This window comes from Barbus barbus (genome assembly GCF_936440315.1).
Source record: "Barbus barbus genome assembly, chromosome: 17".
NCBI classification, from domain to species: domain Eukaryota; kingdom Metazoa; phylum Chordata; class Actinopteri; order Cypriniformes; family Cyprinidae; genus Barbus; species Barbus barbus.
In genome coordinates, this window is record NC_136745.1 from 13,303,726 (window position 1) to 13,320,553 (window position 16,828).

The 16,828-nt window shown below is 36.6% G+C and overlaps 2 protein-coding genes across 4 annotated transcripts in view; one reads left to right on the forward strand and one right to left on the reverse strand.

Moving 5' to 3' along the window:
- On the forward strand, positions 1 to 11,428 carry LOC306883062 (solute carrier family 49 member A3-like). Its single transcript, XM_079438134.1, has 10 exons — positions 1 to 412; positions 4,563 to 4,721; positions 5,631 to 5,847; positions 7,544 to 7,620; positions 7,704 to 7,841; positions 8,000 to 8,116; positions 8,428 to 8,580; positions 8,653 to 8,810; positions 9,601 to 9,704; positions 10,092 to 11,428. The coding sequence occupies exons 1-10, from the start codon at positions 281 to 283 to the stop codon at positions 10,256 to 10,258; spliced, it is 1,422 nt and encodes a 473-aa protein (XP_079294260.1). The 5' UTR covers positions 1 to 280; the 3' UTR covers positions 10,259 to 11,428.
- LOC306883061 (nuclear cap-binding protein subunit 1) overlaps positions 10,439 to 16,828 on the reverse strand; it is a 19,339-nt gene continuing 12,949 nt past the window's right edge. The window contains exons 21-24 of one of the 3 annotated variants that reach the window (XR_013785334.1): positions 16,169 to 16,221; positions 12,663 to 12,806; positions 12,260 to 12,373; positions 10,808 to 12,163 (exon numbers count right to left, since the gene is read on the reverse strand). Coding sequence is in view for 2 of the 3 variants with exons in the window: in XM_079438132.1 (XP_079294258.1) it covers positions 12,050 to 12,163; positions 12,260 to 12,373; positions 12,663 to 12,806 (372 nt within the window). In the remaining variant the exon portion in view is untranslated. Of the gene's footprint in view, positions 12,164 to 12,259; positions 12,374 to 12,662; positions 12,807 to 16,168; positions 16,222 to 16,828 lie in introns of all 3 variants that reach the window. The other 2 variants (XM_079438132.1, XM_079438133.1) reach the window with 2 other exon arrangements.

The following is a 16,828-nucleotide window of genomic DNA, read 5'->3' on the forward strand; positions in this document are numbered from 1 at the left end:
GAGTGTTGCAAGGTTGAAGCGCCTAACAACTCCCATTCACCGGCATATATGTGAAATCAAAACCAAAATAATGGTCTTTCTAGACAAAGCAAATAACCATGCTCGTGATTTTTAATAGTTCACTGTTTGGAAACGTTTTTCTGGAAACTGGTTAAGTTATTTGTGCCTACAGACAGAATTGTTTTGGACCCAAATGGATACACCGCTGACGACGGGTTGTGTTTTCAAGAGTTTTTAAAACTTAGCCTATTTGATCTGGTTGTGGCTCTGGATTGTCATTATGGATGATGGGAGCTCGAGTGAAGATGTTCGGTCTCACCTGGACTCAAGAAACACGACAAAGTTCAAAGTTTACAAAAGGAGATGGTTCATGCTATTTGTACTCTGCCTGCTAAACTGTTCTAACGCAATGGTAGGATGTTATACTCATTCTTTTACAGAGAAATCATTACCTACGTCAATTATTATTATTTTTTATATCAAGTACAAATATGCCAGGGGATTATCTATCCGAATAGCACCGAAGGTACTTTTGAATTACTCCACCTCTACAACAACTTTTGTTTTTAATGACGTCATGAATCCCAAGCGCTCCAGCCTGTGTTATGTTTACTTTAAACATCCAGTGATTAAAATTTACGTTTTATCGACTTAAAGGGATAGTTCACCTTCAGTTCCTAACCCTGTTGACTTGCATAGCAATTTTAATTTTTCTCCATAATATGGAAGTCAATGGGGACCAGCAACTGACGGTGAACTATCCCTTTAAGAGTAGCCTATGTCTGCTTTCAACTAATTTGTCATAAATTGACACAATTATGTTTCAATAAATAGGCTAGGCGATAGACTGCGCAATTTACAGTCCTCTTCTTCCAAAACGACTAAAAACTGACTCATCTTGCATATTCATATTTTGTCCAATATAATGTTTCCACTGAAATTATAACCACTTTAGACTTTTAATAGCAAGTAGCAAATCATGTTTCACAGCTATGATGTACACCAAAGAAAATTGGCATTTTACTAAAAGAAACAAGCTTTTTTTTAGGCCTGGGACAAGCTCATGAATATGGATACATCAAAAACGATATATGCGATTAATTGTGATCAGTGCTGTCAAACTATTAATCACGTCCAAAATAAAAGTTTTTGTTTACATTATATGTGTGTATACTGTGTATATTTATTAAGTATATATATAAAGACAAACACATGCATGTATATATTTATGAAAAAATATGTTGATATGTTAAATATATTTATATATAATATAAAATATAAGAATATAAATATATACATGTAAATATTTTCAAAATATTTACTGTGTGTGTGTTTATATATACATAATAAATATACAAAGTGCACATATATTATGTAAACAAAAACTTTTATTTTGGTTGCAATTAATCACGATTAATCATTTGACACCACTAATTGTGACCGATTTATTATGTCTGTTGCTGCTCAAGTCTCCCAATTTATCCAGTGTTGAACTGATTTTAGTAAATGTGACCCTAGCTGTGAAAACCCAGCTTTTTTATTGTTGTTATTATTATTGTATGTGTGTGGTTGTGTGTGTGTGTATGTTTGTGTGTGATTTACTGTTTTCTACTTAAAATCATCCTTCATAAGGTAAAGAACATTCTGTGAAAATGTAACCTTGATATCTTTAATATTGACTGAGTAAGGCTATGTCCAAAACTTAAATCATAGTCAAATAAATGGCTGAAATCAAACTTTGATGCTTGTTATTAGATTTTGAGACTTTAGCCTGGATTTCACAGAGAGGGTCAATAATGTTCACACTTTCCATAGTGATCAGTCCAGGGGCTTCAGTCTACAGGGTCATAACAGGGTCTTCCTAATAGCCCAGCTGTAGTAGGACATGGATATGTCCCCCCGAGGCTATTATATCTGAAGAGGACGTGTGCCAGAAAGGGGCTTGTCAATCTTAATTACGTACCCGTGGCTCCCGTGGGACCTGTCATTTGCACTGACACCATTGTATATGTGATACAAGGCCAAGACGTCCAAAGCTGTTCATCTGAAATACGAGAAATCTACACTGTGCCTTGGCACACTGTATTAAAGCTTAGCAGATGGTGTAATTCAGGGTTTATTTAAAGATTACAATCTTGAGGAAATCTGATGATGGCCTAAATCTGTATATGTGATTCTGGATTGTAGTCGCAGGCATGTGTTAAGAATTTGTAAGTACTAAAATAATTTTAAAGTACAATCAGCAATGTAATCCATTTTAGGAAAGCATCTTATGTTACACAAAGTGCACAAAAGATTTCCACACTGACTGCAAAACAACATCTATGAATTTGAATTAATGTGAAACAGCATCCCAGTAAGTTGTGCAGTGGTGCATAAGATGACTGTATTGTGTTTTGGGATCAGCTGACTGCCATCTGTCACGCTGCTGCATACATATAATATTCTTGATAGCTAACAAGTAAATGCTATTGTGTACAACACTGCAAATGGCCACTGCACTGTGAATAATTCTCAGAAGGGGTATAGCTGTTCTTCATCTCTAAGTGTTTACTTTAGTACCACTAACATAAAATACTTGTATTTTTACTCAATTACATTCCCGGAGGAAAATATAATCATATATTTATTCCTTAAAATTGTATTTACAATGTGGCTTGACTTGTATAATTGTACCCATAGTTTAAATTCAAGTATAATTTCTCAGTACAAACTTGTTGCTTATACACTTGCACGTCACTCTGTGTTTGTCATATTTAGCTCATGTGAGGGGCCCTTCTGACCTGTGGTTTCTGTTTTTTGCAGCTTCAGCAGTTAAATGATGAACTGAGACTTTGTGTCAACTTCATGCACTTCATATATTTAATAAATGGCATATACAGTGCCCTCCAAAAGTATTGGAACAGTAAGGCCAATTCCTTTATTTCTGAAAACATTTGGGTTTGACATCAAAAGATGAATATGAGATGAGAGATTAACATTTCAGCTTTTATTTACAGGTATTTTCATCTGGATCTGATAGACAACTTAGAAAATAGCACCTTTTGTTTGAACTCACCCATTTTTCATGTTACCAAAAGTATTGGAACATGTGACTGACAGGTGTGTTTTGTTGCCCTGGTGTGTCCTATTAATTGATTATTCAAACAATAAATAGCACTGAATGTCTGCGCTCAGTTTCAGATCCGTGCAAACTGCATTTATAGTTAGTTAGACGTGTAACCAACATGAAAACCAGAGAGGTGTCTATGGGTGAAAAACAAGCAATTGTGAAGCTGAGAGAAGATGAAAAATCAATCAAACCATTGCACAAACACTGGCAATAGCAAGTACAACCATTTGGAATCTCCTGAGGAAGAAAGAAACCACTGGTGGACTAAGTAACACACCTCAAACGGGTAGATCAAGGAAAACATCTGCAGTTAATGACAGAAACATTGTGACAGCTGTAAAGAAAGACCCTAAAACAACTGTTAGTGACATCAGCAACAACCTCCAGAGGGCAGGAGTGAAGGAATCACAATCTACTGTTTGACTTCATGAACAAAAGTACAGAGGCTACACCAGAAGATGCAAACCACTCATTAGCAAGAAGAATAGGAGACGACACTCAAAAATTCTGGGACAAGGTTTTATGGACTGATTTTATGGACCAAAGTGATGGAAAGGCTAAAGTTTGGAGAAAGAAAGGATCTGCTCATGATCCCAAACATACAAGCTCATCTGAAACACAGTGTACACAGGTGTACATTATAGTACATATTACACAAGTAATGTAATGGCTTGGGCTTTCATCGCTTCTTCTGGGACGGGTTCATTAATCTTCATTAATGATGTAACACATGATGGCAGCAGCAAAATTAACTGACAATTTACAGAAAGATGCAACCAAACTGATTGGGAGATCCTTCATCATGCAGCAAGATAATGACCCAAAACATAGTGCCAAAACAACAAAGGAGTTCATCAGGGGCAAGAAGTAGAAGGTTTTAGACTGGCCAAGCCAATCTCCAAACTTAAACCCTGTAGAGTATGCATTTTACCTGCTAAAGAAGAGACTGAAGGGAGTAACCCCCCAAAACTGAAAGAGGCTGCGGTGAAAGTCTGGAAAAGCATCACAAAAGAAGAATGCAAAAGTTTGGTGATGTCAATGGGTCACAGGCTTGATGCAGTTATTGAAAGCAAAGGATTTGCAACTAAATATGAAGTCTTTTTCACTTTAATCTATGTTAATTCTATCTGTTCCAATACTTTTGGTAACATTAAAAATGGGTGGGTTCAAACAAAAGGTGCTATCTTCTAAGTTGTGTATCAGATCCAGATGAAAATACCTGTAAATAAAAGCTGAAATGTTAATCTCTCATCTCATATTCATCTTTTGATGTCAAACCCAAATGTTTTCAGTCTACAGCAAAAATAAAGGAATTGGCCTTACTGTTCCAATACTTTTGGAGGGCACTGTATATATATATATATATATGTATTGTATTTTTGACTAGATATCACAATGACATACACATTGAAGCTACATCTTCATTTTCATGTGTTCAATTTCTCCACAGTCATGGCTGACTTTTGCTCCTGTGGCCGACCAGTCAGCACAATATCTGCGAATCTCTCTAAATCTGGTCAATTGGCTGTCCCTTGTCTATGTAGTGGTTGCTATCTTCTTCAGTCTGATCACAACATGGGTGCTGGACACACTGGGACTGCGCTTCTCGGTATAAACAAACATACTCTAAAATCTAGTTGAATATTTACACTAACTCCACCCACCAACGTGTGATTGGGTTAGTCAAAACAAAAAAAAAACCCTCAAAATTTCAGCATCTATTTCAGTGGCGTAGATGGTAAGGCTCATGATTTTTACGCCTTTTACCAAACTTTTTTTTCTCCCTTTTCAAATTTCATATTGCATCGGAAAGGCATTTATTTTCAATAAAAATGAAGAAAATAATCAAAAAATTGAAAATAAAAGTATCGGGTAGGGTTAGGGTAGGTGTAGGGAGGGCTTTATTGTCCCAATAAGGTGGCATCCATTTAATAATTTGAATTAAAACTATAATTTACACGTAATAGGTTATTATTGCATACTGTTTTATAATGTACTACAATACTGAGGTGCAGATAAGTGGTATTTTCCTGTGCAATAATCATGCTGTCTAATCAGCATCTTGATATGCCACACCTGTGAGGTGGATGGATTATCTCGGCAAAGGAGAAGTGCTCACTAACACAGATTTAGACAGATTTGTGAACAATATTTGAGAGAAATAGGCCTTTTGTGTACATAGAAAAAGTCTTAGATCTTTGAGTTCAGCTCAAAAATGGGGGAAAAAACAAAAGTGTTGCGTTTATAATTTTGTTCAGTGTATATTATTTAATTGTGTTATTTAAAATGCTTGCTTTCAACTTTATCCTCTTCGTTTATTTACTTAACACATTTATTATTATTAAATGTATAAAATGTCACTTTCACCACAGAAAGTTATCAAACACAATACATAATTTGGGATGTATTAAAAAAAGCCACTGGTGAATATGTTCATGACATTTACGAAAAATGACAGTCCACAGGGTCAAAAGAAACACACTTACATAATTTTCTTTCTTGCTATCTTCTGAAACAGCTAATCATGGGCTCATGGCTCAACATGTTGGGCACTGTCCTGCGTGTCATTGGCATGCTGAACTGCATCCCAGAGTGGGCCATGTTCCCTGTGGTCATGGGGGGCCAGACTCTCTGCGCCTTTGCCCAGCCTTTGGTCATCTTTGCCCCCACCAAGCTGGCAGCTCTCTGGTTCCCTGATCACCAGAGGGCCACGGCTAACATGATGGCTTCCATGGGTAACCTTTTTTACAGCTCATATCTTACAGTTGTGGTCAGAATTATTGGAACCCTTGGTAAATATGATCAAAGAAGACTGTGAAAATTAACCTGCTTTGTTAATCCTTTTGATCTTTTATTTAAAAAATTCACAAAAAGCTAACCTTTCATTGGATAATAAGAATTTAAAATGGGGGGAAATATCATTATGAAATAAATGTTTTTCTCAAACACACGTTGGACACAATTATTGGCACCCCTAGAAATTCTTAAGAGTAAAATATCTCTGAAGTATACTCCCATTCATATTCACAATTTTGAGCACTCCAGAGTGATTATGAACATGAAATTATCCAGCCATGGCTTCCTGTTTCACAGAAATATAAATAGGAGGGAAAACAAAGCCCAAATTCCCGTAATCATCCATCACAATGAGAAAAAACAAAGAATATATTTCTGATGTGCAGCAAAAGATAATTGAGCTTCACAAATTAGTGAAGTGGCTTTAAGAAAAGAGCTAGAGCAGTGAAAATCCCCATTTCCACCATCAGGGCAATAATTAAGAATTTCCAATCAACAGAAAATGTAATGAAACTGCCTGGAAGAGGACGTGTGTCTATATCGTCCTAATGCACGGTGAGAAGGAGAGTTTGAGTGGCTAAAGACTCTTCAAGGATCACAGCTGGAGAATTGCAGAAAATAGTTGAGTCTCGGGGTCAGAAAACCTTAAAAAAAAATTGTCAAACAGCCCCTACATCCCCACATGTTGTTTGGGAGGATTTCAAGAAAAATTAGCTCATCCAAAAACAAACTCCAGCATATTCAGTTATCAGACAGGACTGGCACTTCAAATGGGACTGGCTTCTATGGTCAGATGAAACTAAAAAATGAGTTTTTTAGCAGCAAACACTCAAGATGGGTTTGGTGAACACAGGGATAAAAAGTACCCCATGTGTACAATGAAATATACTGCTGTATTTGTGATGTTGTGGGCCTATATTTCTGCTGGAGGTCCTGGACATCTTGTTCAGACACATGGCATCATGGATTCTATCAAATACCAACAGATAAAAAATCGATAAGTGACTGATTCTATTAGAAATCTTATAATGGGCCATGTTTGGATCTTCCAACCGTACAATAATCCAAACACAAACCTCAAAAACAACACAAAAATGGGTCACTGAGCACAAAACCAAGCTTCTGCTGGCCATTCCAGTCCTGTGACCTGAACTCTGTAGAAAATGAGTGAGGTGAACTGAAGAGAAGAAGCACCGTCATGGAGCTGTGAATCTAAAGGATCTGGAGTGATTCTGGATGAAGGAATGGTCTCTGATCTCTTGTCAGGTGTTCTCTAACCTCATCAGGCATTATAGGAAAAGATTTAGAGCTGTTAAACTGACAAATGGAGGTTTCAAAAAGTATTGAATAAAAACGTGCCAATAATTGTGTCCAACGTGTGTTTGAGAAAAACATTTATTTCATAATGATATTTCCCCCCATTTTAAATTCTTATTATCCAATGAAAGGTTAGCTTTTTGTGATTTTTTTAAATAAAAGATCAAAAGGATTAACAAAGCAGGTTAATTTTCACAGTCTTCTTTGATCATATTTACCAAGGGTTCCAATAATTCTGACCACAACTGTATATGGTATTTCAATGCCTTTAGCCTAACTTACTGTAGAATGGTAATATTCTTCTCTTTTGTTTTCCAGCAAATACTGTTGGGCTGCTCTTAGCGAATATCTTCTCTCCGATGATAATTAGTTACACCATTAGTCTTTTCATGCTGGTAAGAACTTGGTGACAAAAGAATTGTATTTCTTGTATTATGTACATGCCTATAGTCCCGTCGTCTCTCTGTCTGACTTGTAGCTCTTGATATATGCTATACCTGCCATCGTAGCCTGTTTCCTAGCAACAGTGGGGATCCGTGAACGCGTCCCCCCGACACCCCCCTCTGCCAGCATGGTGACCTCCAGCTCTGAACCTTTTCTACAGGGGGTGAAACTGGTACTACACAATTTTAAACAAACTGACATGACAACTTATTGCATGAGTAGCCTATAATGTGCAATTTATAAAATACAGCGTCTGACTACAGGTGGCTCTTATGTCATTTTGTACTGCTGTCTGAGATTCACTGCATTTTGTCGCTCTTTTATTTACAGCTACTGACAAACAAAGCATACATGGTCCTGCTGGTGTGTTTTGGTTCAGGAATAGGGGTGTTCACTTGCTTTTCCACCTTGCTGGAGCAGATACTTTGTGTTAAGGGCTACCCAAATGTAAGATCCCAAAAATAATTATTCCCACATTTACCTCGTACTGTTAAACCAACCTGTGCCATGTTAAATAACTAGAAAAAAGTTAAAACTCAACTAACTTGAAAAACAGAAATGCTGGATTGACAAAGCCTTGACAAAGTTAAAAAATTATTTAAAAACATAGCATTAAATACTGCACTACCTAAGAAATCTAGATAGCTAGATAGATAAGGTTTATATAAACATCACTTTCAATCACCTGCCAAGTCTGTACAGTTTAAGTGTTAGCATTAAGTCAAGATAACTTTGTCTCTACATGTTTAATGTGGCAGGACTTTGCAGGACTGTGCGGTGCAGTTGCTATTGTATTCGGTGTTCTAGGTGCTTTTCTCCTCGGCCTGTATGTGGATAAGACCAAGAAGTTTACAGAAGTCACTAAGATAAACATGTGTCTGACATCCCTGGGCTGCTCTGTTTTTGCTGTGGTGAGTAGAGTAATGGTTTCAGTGTTGTTAATGAGTGTTGGACCTGAGATTTTGTCATCCTGCTCTCCTCAGGTTTCTCAGTTAAGCGAGCAGAAGTTCATCATTGGTGCAGTATGTGCTTGGTTTGGATTTTTTGGGTACTCTGTATATCCCGTCGCAATGGAGCTCGGAGTTGAATGCTCGTACCCTGTGGGTGAAGCAACATCCTCTGGATTGATCTTCGTGTCTGGGTAAGTTTCGTTTCAAAAGTTGCTAAAATTCTTCTCTTAAAGGAATTGTTCACCAAAAATTTAAAATTGCTCAAAATGTACTCACCCTCAGGCCATCCTTGATCAGTTTGTTTCTTCATCAGAACACATTTGGAGAAATTTAGCATTTGAATGGATCCTCTGCAGTGAATGGGTGCCATCAGAATGAGAGTCCAAACTGCTGATAATAACATCACAACATGTAATCCACACCACTCCAGTCCATCAATTATTTGTCTTGTGAAGCAAAAAGATGTGTTTGTAAGAAACAAAATAGACCATTGAGATGTTTTTTTTTACTTAAAACCGTGGCTTCCAACTAAATTACGAGTCCTCTATCCATAACATTGCTTTCTCCTGTGAAAAAGTCATCTTGTCTGAATCAGGAGAGAAATATGTAAAAACAGATCAAAATAGTTCAAAGCAAATATGTTGGTGGATTTAAATGTGAGAGGACAACAGGAGATCGACTTTAAAATTAAAATCGTCTTAAAGATAGATTTGTTTCTTACAAACACAGCTTTTCACTTCACAAGACATTAAATTATGGACTGTAGTCATGTGGATTATTGTGATGTTTTTTATCAGCTGTTTGAACTCTCATTCTGACGGCACCCATTCACTGTAGAGGATCCATTGATAAGCAAGTGATGTAATGCTTAATTTTTCCGATTCGTTCTGATGAAGAAAAACTGAAAAAAATCATCTTGGATGGTCTGAGGGTGTGTACATTCCTAGCAAATATTCATTTTTCATGTGATGTTTAATCAAGACAAATTCAGGCCGCCATTTATCTGCTCCTGCTACAAGCTCTGGCCAAACCAATGGCAGATTCTCCATTATCTGTGTGTGCAGATGCCAATGTGAGTTGGAGAGGTGAGTGTTGCACTTATTTGTAATATTTCACATACTAGGTATTTACTGAAAGATAGTATGCAGTGCACTGTGCAGTACGCAGTAAAAAGTATGGCTTTATTCTAGTGGCGTTTAGTTTCCTCCCTTCACTGTCACGACCCCCACCATGCTTTGCAAGTTTAGTGTTGCTGGTTAGTGCACTATTTTCACATCCTCTTTCCACATAAACTGATTCCAGTGTGGGTAGTGAAAATGTTTAAAATGGGAACACGTCCAAATGAATCCAGCCTTCCGGCTTTTCCTGGTCGCTTGATGCTTTGATGAGTTAATGATAGAGTTGGGCTGAGCTCCAGGCATTCATCTGTTTCTCTCAAACTTGCTCTTTATCCTAAATGCACACACACACAGTGCCAGTGCTGGTGATGGCAGGCCTGTGTACTCTGGGCACCTGCTGCTTTGTTGGCTTTTTCCACACGGATTACCGGAGAATCCGTGCGGAAGCCACAGCCTCACCAAATACGGTGACAGACCAGTCAACAGGAGGAGACACCTGGGCAAACAGCACTGATGCATAAAGGGACAGACTTATCTATCAGCAAGAGAAACCACTGATGACAGTGTTTACGCACACTTTAAGAAGTATTTTACCTCATTAACATTGGAAATATGTGCCTTAAATGCTCAGAAGTGGTACCAGCTTAACCACAATTAATCTTACAAAGCCAAACCAAGACCAAATGTTTCATGCAATTGTAATCTCAAATTTTTAATGTTTTTATTGCAATACAGGGTTACAGGGATTTTCTTACTGTTGTACTTAATGCATTAATTATTTTACAATGTAGTTATTTAATGAGGTGCATATATTTAAAGTTGGAAACTAAGGCTGTTATAGTTATATTATGAAAGTAGAGATATATTTGAGTGCAATAAAATGTCCATAGGACAAACTTTCTACCTTGAGTAGGTGCATAAATAAAGAGTTGCTGGGTTAGAATAACTGCCGTGGTAAAAACGAAAGAAAGAAAGAAGGTAATTGCAACTTTTTCTTGCAAATCTTTTTTTTTTGAAGATCTTAAAATTGCTAGTTATAAACAATTCTGAGAAAAAGAATTGAGAGGTATAAAGTCAGAACCGTTTTATTTCTAACGGAGTAAAACAAATTCAAGTAATTACACATTTTTCTCACAATTGACTTTCTTGCAATTACAAGATTACATCTCACAATTGACAATTTTCTTCTCAGAATTGCAAGTTTATATGTATTTTTTTCAGAGAATTGTGAGAAAGAAAAATGACCAATTACCATTTGTTTTATCATTGTGGGAAAAAGCTTCCATACTGTACATAGCTATACTAGGATTTAAACTGTGGTATCGATGCAAAATATTGCACAGCTTTATGCAATACTCCATTCTGATCTGTCATTGTGTGGTCAAAATGTTTTGAATGACCGCTAAACTGTACATTTGACCCTTAACTCCTTCGCTGCTACTTTTATCTCTCAGAACTCTTATGGTCTCTTTCCTTTCACTTAAGTATTTTCAGTTCTGATCAGTATTTCATTTCCAATTATTTATTTAGCAAAGTAGCCAAGCAATAAGCCTGACAGGGTACAGTAAGATGGGCATTTACACTAACCCCAGAGAAGTGCTCAGGAACCATTTAAATCATTACCTATTACCAACTCCTGCTAACTTGACCAAAACATTTGTTTGCATGTTAATAAAATTAATTTTACAATCAAAAACACTGTTTTTGGAAAGTCATTTTTTCTCTCATCTGCACATCTCATACATTTTCTCTTAATTGTATGAACAGTTCACAAAACAGACTTAAATTGTCAGTTATACCCAAAAATGATCATATGTCAGTCCACATCCTCTTAAATGCATGCAAGAACAAGACATAAGCAGGGTTATTGTGTTTTTGATTTTGTATTTTTAACAAAACAAAAAAAGAGAGGAAGACATCTTATCCAAAACATGGCATTACAGTGGCAAAAAAGCTCAGTCTGCTTTACAGAGGCACGCCATTGATAATGCAGAATTACTTGTCGACTAAATCGCTTTTCAATCAAAATGACAACGCATAAAAACGGTTTCATATCATGGTTGCTTGAGTAAAACAAAGCTCTTTATCATGGTTTGCTAAACACCAAGCATTTTAAAAGACCTACACTTACCACAGAGCTGATGACAAAGGGTTAAAAACAAATGAAAAGAAAAACAAACACCACAAACATATCAAGGGCCCAAAATGGTTACAAAACAACCATCTCCAATGATCCTGATGGATGTCACTTAACCTTGAAATGCCACATAAACAGGCAGGTGTGACAGTCTGAAGTGATGCATTGTGGGATTTCAGAGCTGAAGGGCACAGAACTTCTGGTAAACAGCCAGGATATGATGGTCGAGCTCCGCAGTAAACAGCAGGTTCTCAAGGGTGCCCATATACTGCTGGATGATCACATGATGCTGTGGACAACAATGAAGATTGAAGGTAATAAATAAGAGATGTTAAATGACCAACAATACACAGTATAGCCCAGCAAACATGTGGATCAGGACTACCATGAGGAAGATCTGCTGTAGCCTCTCGATGCAGTTCTTGTACCAGGTGGTATTGATGTCTATGCCGCTAGTTTCACAGCGAACCAGGTGCTCTGTCAGTAACATAATGAAGCGCTGAAAGAAAAAGAGAGATAACAGTTGTTTTGGCATCTCTTAGCTTCAGGCACTGTCTTCAAATATCATAATGAAACAAAAGACACAGAGAGAGAACAAGACATGAAAAGAATGTTTATTCTTTCCTGACAAATAGGAACAAGGTGTAAAAGGAGTTGTGACATTAACAGGGACACATCTTTTGCAGCTTTTTTTAATGTAGTTATGAAGCCTGTATAAAAAACAAAATCTATTAACAAAAAAGCTTTTTGCATCAGGATAAAATGGATCTGCATTGTCATAGACGCACCTGGAATATAACAAGGAAAAGGTTCTTCTGTTCGCTCTGGGCCGACTCTACTTTCTCCTGCAGCCTCTCGATCTGTTCCTCCAACTGACCCTCCTCATCCTCACTGTTCTTCTCCATGTCCTCTTCATCGCCGCTGTCCCGCTCCTACAGGAAGAGAGAAACATTAGTTGTTTAAAGCAAAGTTTTTAAAAGAACGCACACATACTCAGTACAGAGTCATCACAACCAAATATTCTTAAACCAAAATATTTTAGCAGTTATTGGCGCAAAATGATTTTGTAATCATTTTCCTTAAAGCTACACTATATTGTTTTTCAATTATTAAAGTCGGCATGAAATCAAAATGGAAAATTCTTATTTTCTTAATGGAATACTGTAGTGTTTATTATAAATACCTTATTCGTGCACTGCAATATATATATTTTTTTCATGTGCCTTTGTAATCTTTAATCAAAAATGTTAACCTCCCCTCCCCCTCAAAACGACTCCTCTACTCTTCCGGTCACGAGCTATGGCGCAAGGGCGGAGCTAGTGATGTAAGGGGTAAACGACAAGCTGCTGCTGATGCTTCACTTTATAGAAATAATGCATTGACCAGTGCTGACGTGAGCCATAGGGGAGGACACTACCCTTAAAAATTGAAAGGATATTACCACAACATTACTCTTAGGATGTCGCAAACTATATATTTATTTAATTTTTTTTATAATAAGACTTATTCAGGCAGTCTCTCTCTCTCTGTTAGGCATGTTTTGTGCCGTTGATCGCTGTCATCCTCAAATAAAAAAAATTCTTCATGCTAGGGTGTCGGCGGTGAATCCAGTGGAGAGAAATCCCCCCACAACTAACTGCAAACTGGCATTCAGATCTGCCTCCATTTTGTTAGCAACGCCCCAACTTCCAATCAATTCTCGAAGGACGAAGTCAAGTCCCGCCCTCTCATTTCAGATGCCGTTTCACTCGGATAGACGTCACAGTAGAGAAAAAAAGACAATCGCTACTTCTGTTTCATGTCGACTTTAAAAATGATCATTAAATTATTTTAATCATTTCATTAAATTTGAGTGTAGTGCCCAAAGGCTTAGGCCGTTTCTCTATACGCGTTCTTCAGCAATCTTGCTTTCATGTGTTCTAATGCCGCGCCTGTAAGCTTTAACTTGAAACTTCCTGCTGCAAGCTCAAAATACTTGACAGCTTGTGAAAGTAAATATTTGGCATTTTATTTTGAATCATATAAAAAAACCTGATGAAGACCTGGAGAAAGCCAGTGTTTTCATTGGAACATTAAAATAATTTTAATATTGACAAAGCATAAGTAACATTAAATATACATAATTTTTACAAATATAAATGGTAAAATAAAAGGTATAGAATATGAAAGTAATGTCGAAAATATCAAACAAATGTTTAATAGGTTATGTTGTTTGTAATGTTGTAACTAGTGGTGTCAAAATTAGCGTGTTAACGCAGGCAATTAATTTTTCCAGTTAAACGTATTAATTTTACGCAATTAACGCAGGGGCTGAGCTAGGGTTAGCCATCCCACGCACAACTGCTGCTTCGGTCTCTTTTTTCTTGACAAGAATTGAGTTAATTTAGACACAGCGGCCACACCAAAATAGGAGACTTTTCAGACATGCATTCTACTTCATCTCAGCGCCAGGCAAATGAGTGCAGAAAAGGTACCGGTGATGAGGGAGCTTCAGTAGAACAACAGTGAACTGCGGTCAGATGAGATGTCAGTAAAAATTAATCTTCCATCCTGTCAGCAGTTATACTGTGCTGGAAGCACGTGTTCTTCAATTGCACACAAAAATAGCATTGTGGCCTGAAACATTTCATATTAAAATGTGAATGAAACGACAAGCATGTGTGTCAGATCCGCAGCACGTTCAACAGCGGCAGGAAGTCAATAACTTTTGTAGCTTTAGGATTCATCTATATTTAAATGATAACTTTATTCAATTTCTGTATATTTTCTACTTGCTGCAGGGCACAGGAAAATATGACATTTATTATAGTGGATTTATGTGAAGATTGTTTTAAGTTCACAAATTAGAAGTTATTTTTAATGCCTAATAAAAGTTCACATTGATAGCTCTCAATTATACTGTAATGTTAGTGTAGTCAACATTACATATAGTCATTGGTAAAATATTAGGAAAAAATTATTTCCTAGAGACATCACTAGTAGGTATCAGTGATACTCGCCTTCACTTATAAAAAAGATGCCATTAAACATATTACAATTATACTGTCTTTATGGTGTTACTACATTAATTTGAAGACTGAATGTGAAATTGCAATATAAAAATTATATTTAAAAACTTTAATATTAGGTGGAATTAATCCTGATTAATTTCAGATTTTTTTTTATTAATTTAATTAATTAATTTAATTAATTTAATGAAATGAAATAGATGATAGTAATAATAAACAAAAAAAATAAAAGAATATATTTAAGATACATATATTTTGTAAATTGAATTTTTTTATATAACAAAAGATAAGTTTAAGAAAAATTATAATAAATCTAAAATAATGGGTGGGGGGGGGGGGCTTTCCTCACGCTGACAATGCAAAACTAACTTGGATGTTTTTTTATTAATCTGAAACACAATAAATAAAAATAAATTAAGATTACAAGCACCATAATGTGCGGTTTGCAATACAATTACTATGTATAAAAAAAAAAATCTGTTTTTGTCTGAATGAGAGCAGTTTTTCTAGTGTCTGAGACTCTAGGATGGATGTAAAAAAAAAACAATAAAAAAAAAAAAAATGCAGTTATCCCTCCTCAACAGCATATGTTGTCTCAGGCCCCAATTCAATGCTGTGGCTAGACATTATGACCAACCAGAAGCCAAATTTCCAGTTGTCCGTCTGGTCCATCCTCACTAGTTGCTAGATGAGAAAGTTTGTTGGCTTAGGGCCGACACCAACATTATTACTACAGCAACCAATGTTGACATTCCAGATTCTAACTGTCTGCATTGCACAAACAAATGATGCAATGTAAGCCCTTACTAAAGTAACAGTGAAGAACAGGCAATCCCAAAGATCAGAATAGAAATAAATGAGAAAAAAACTAATCAGAGTGCTGTGTGTAGGGATGGGCACCGAGAACCGGTATTTTTTTGTATCCGGTACGTAATTGGGTCAATACCAGACTAGATAAACTTCAGGACAAACGATACGGTTATCGATACTTGGGTTGTTTTATCTCCATATACCTCAATGTTAATGACGAATTAGCAGTTGCTGCTTGTCGTTTTCCTTCACTGAATGATGTGGCCAATGTTTGCTCGGTGCGTGTGATATCCACTGTGTGTTTGAGTAATATCAGCCATCGCTGAAAGAGTGAAACGTTCTAAAGTGTGGGCTCACGTTACAAAACTAAACGACACGTGTCAGATGCAATATATGCAGTAGTGTAATAGTGAACAAAGGAGGCAACACTAGTAGCTATTATAATGAAACATTTACTAACAAAACACAACATCTACCTCAAGCAATGCGCTGTATTTATTATATCTCCAGGCTCCAGCTCCAACTGTAACTTGCGAGACACATTCACACCAAATGTTGATTCAGCAGAAGAGTTACACTCACGAGACACTGCACTTATTCGCAATCACAAAAGTACATTATTTGCATGTGCTTTAAAGCCTTGCCGGTTAAACATTTCATTCGCTTGTTCAGAGCGCGTACACCTGAAGCGTGCTTACACTAAAAACGCAGGTTAAACAGCACCTGATTACTTAGTTATCATCTGATTGTGCTAATACTGTCAAAAACACACAAGGTTTACATATAAACAGTTAGTTATGTCTAAAGTTAAAGTGAACAGTTGAGAGAGAAGAGGATGCGTGCATTACCCAAAAATGAAAATTGTGTTAATGACCCTGATGTCATTCCAAACCCGTAAGACCTCCGTTCATCGACGGAAGAAAAATTCCCAAGTATTGAAAAAGGTCAATATTTTTTGTCACTCATTGCAGAAAGTGAAACCCATATATTATATAGATACATTACACACAGAGTGAAATATTTCAAGCCTTTATTTCTTGAAATTGATGATTGTAGCTTACAGATAACGAAAACCCAAAATTCAGTGTCTCAGAAAATTTGAATATTACATAGGGGTGGGAATCTTTAGTCACCTT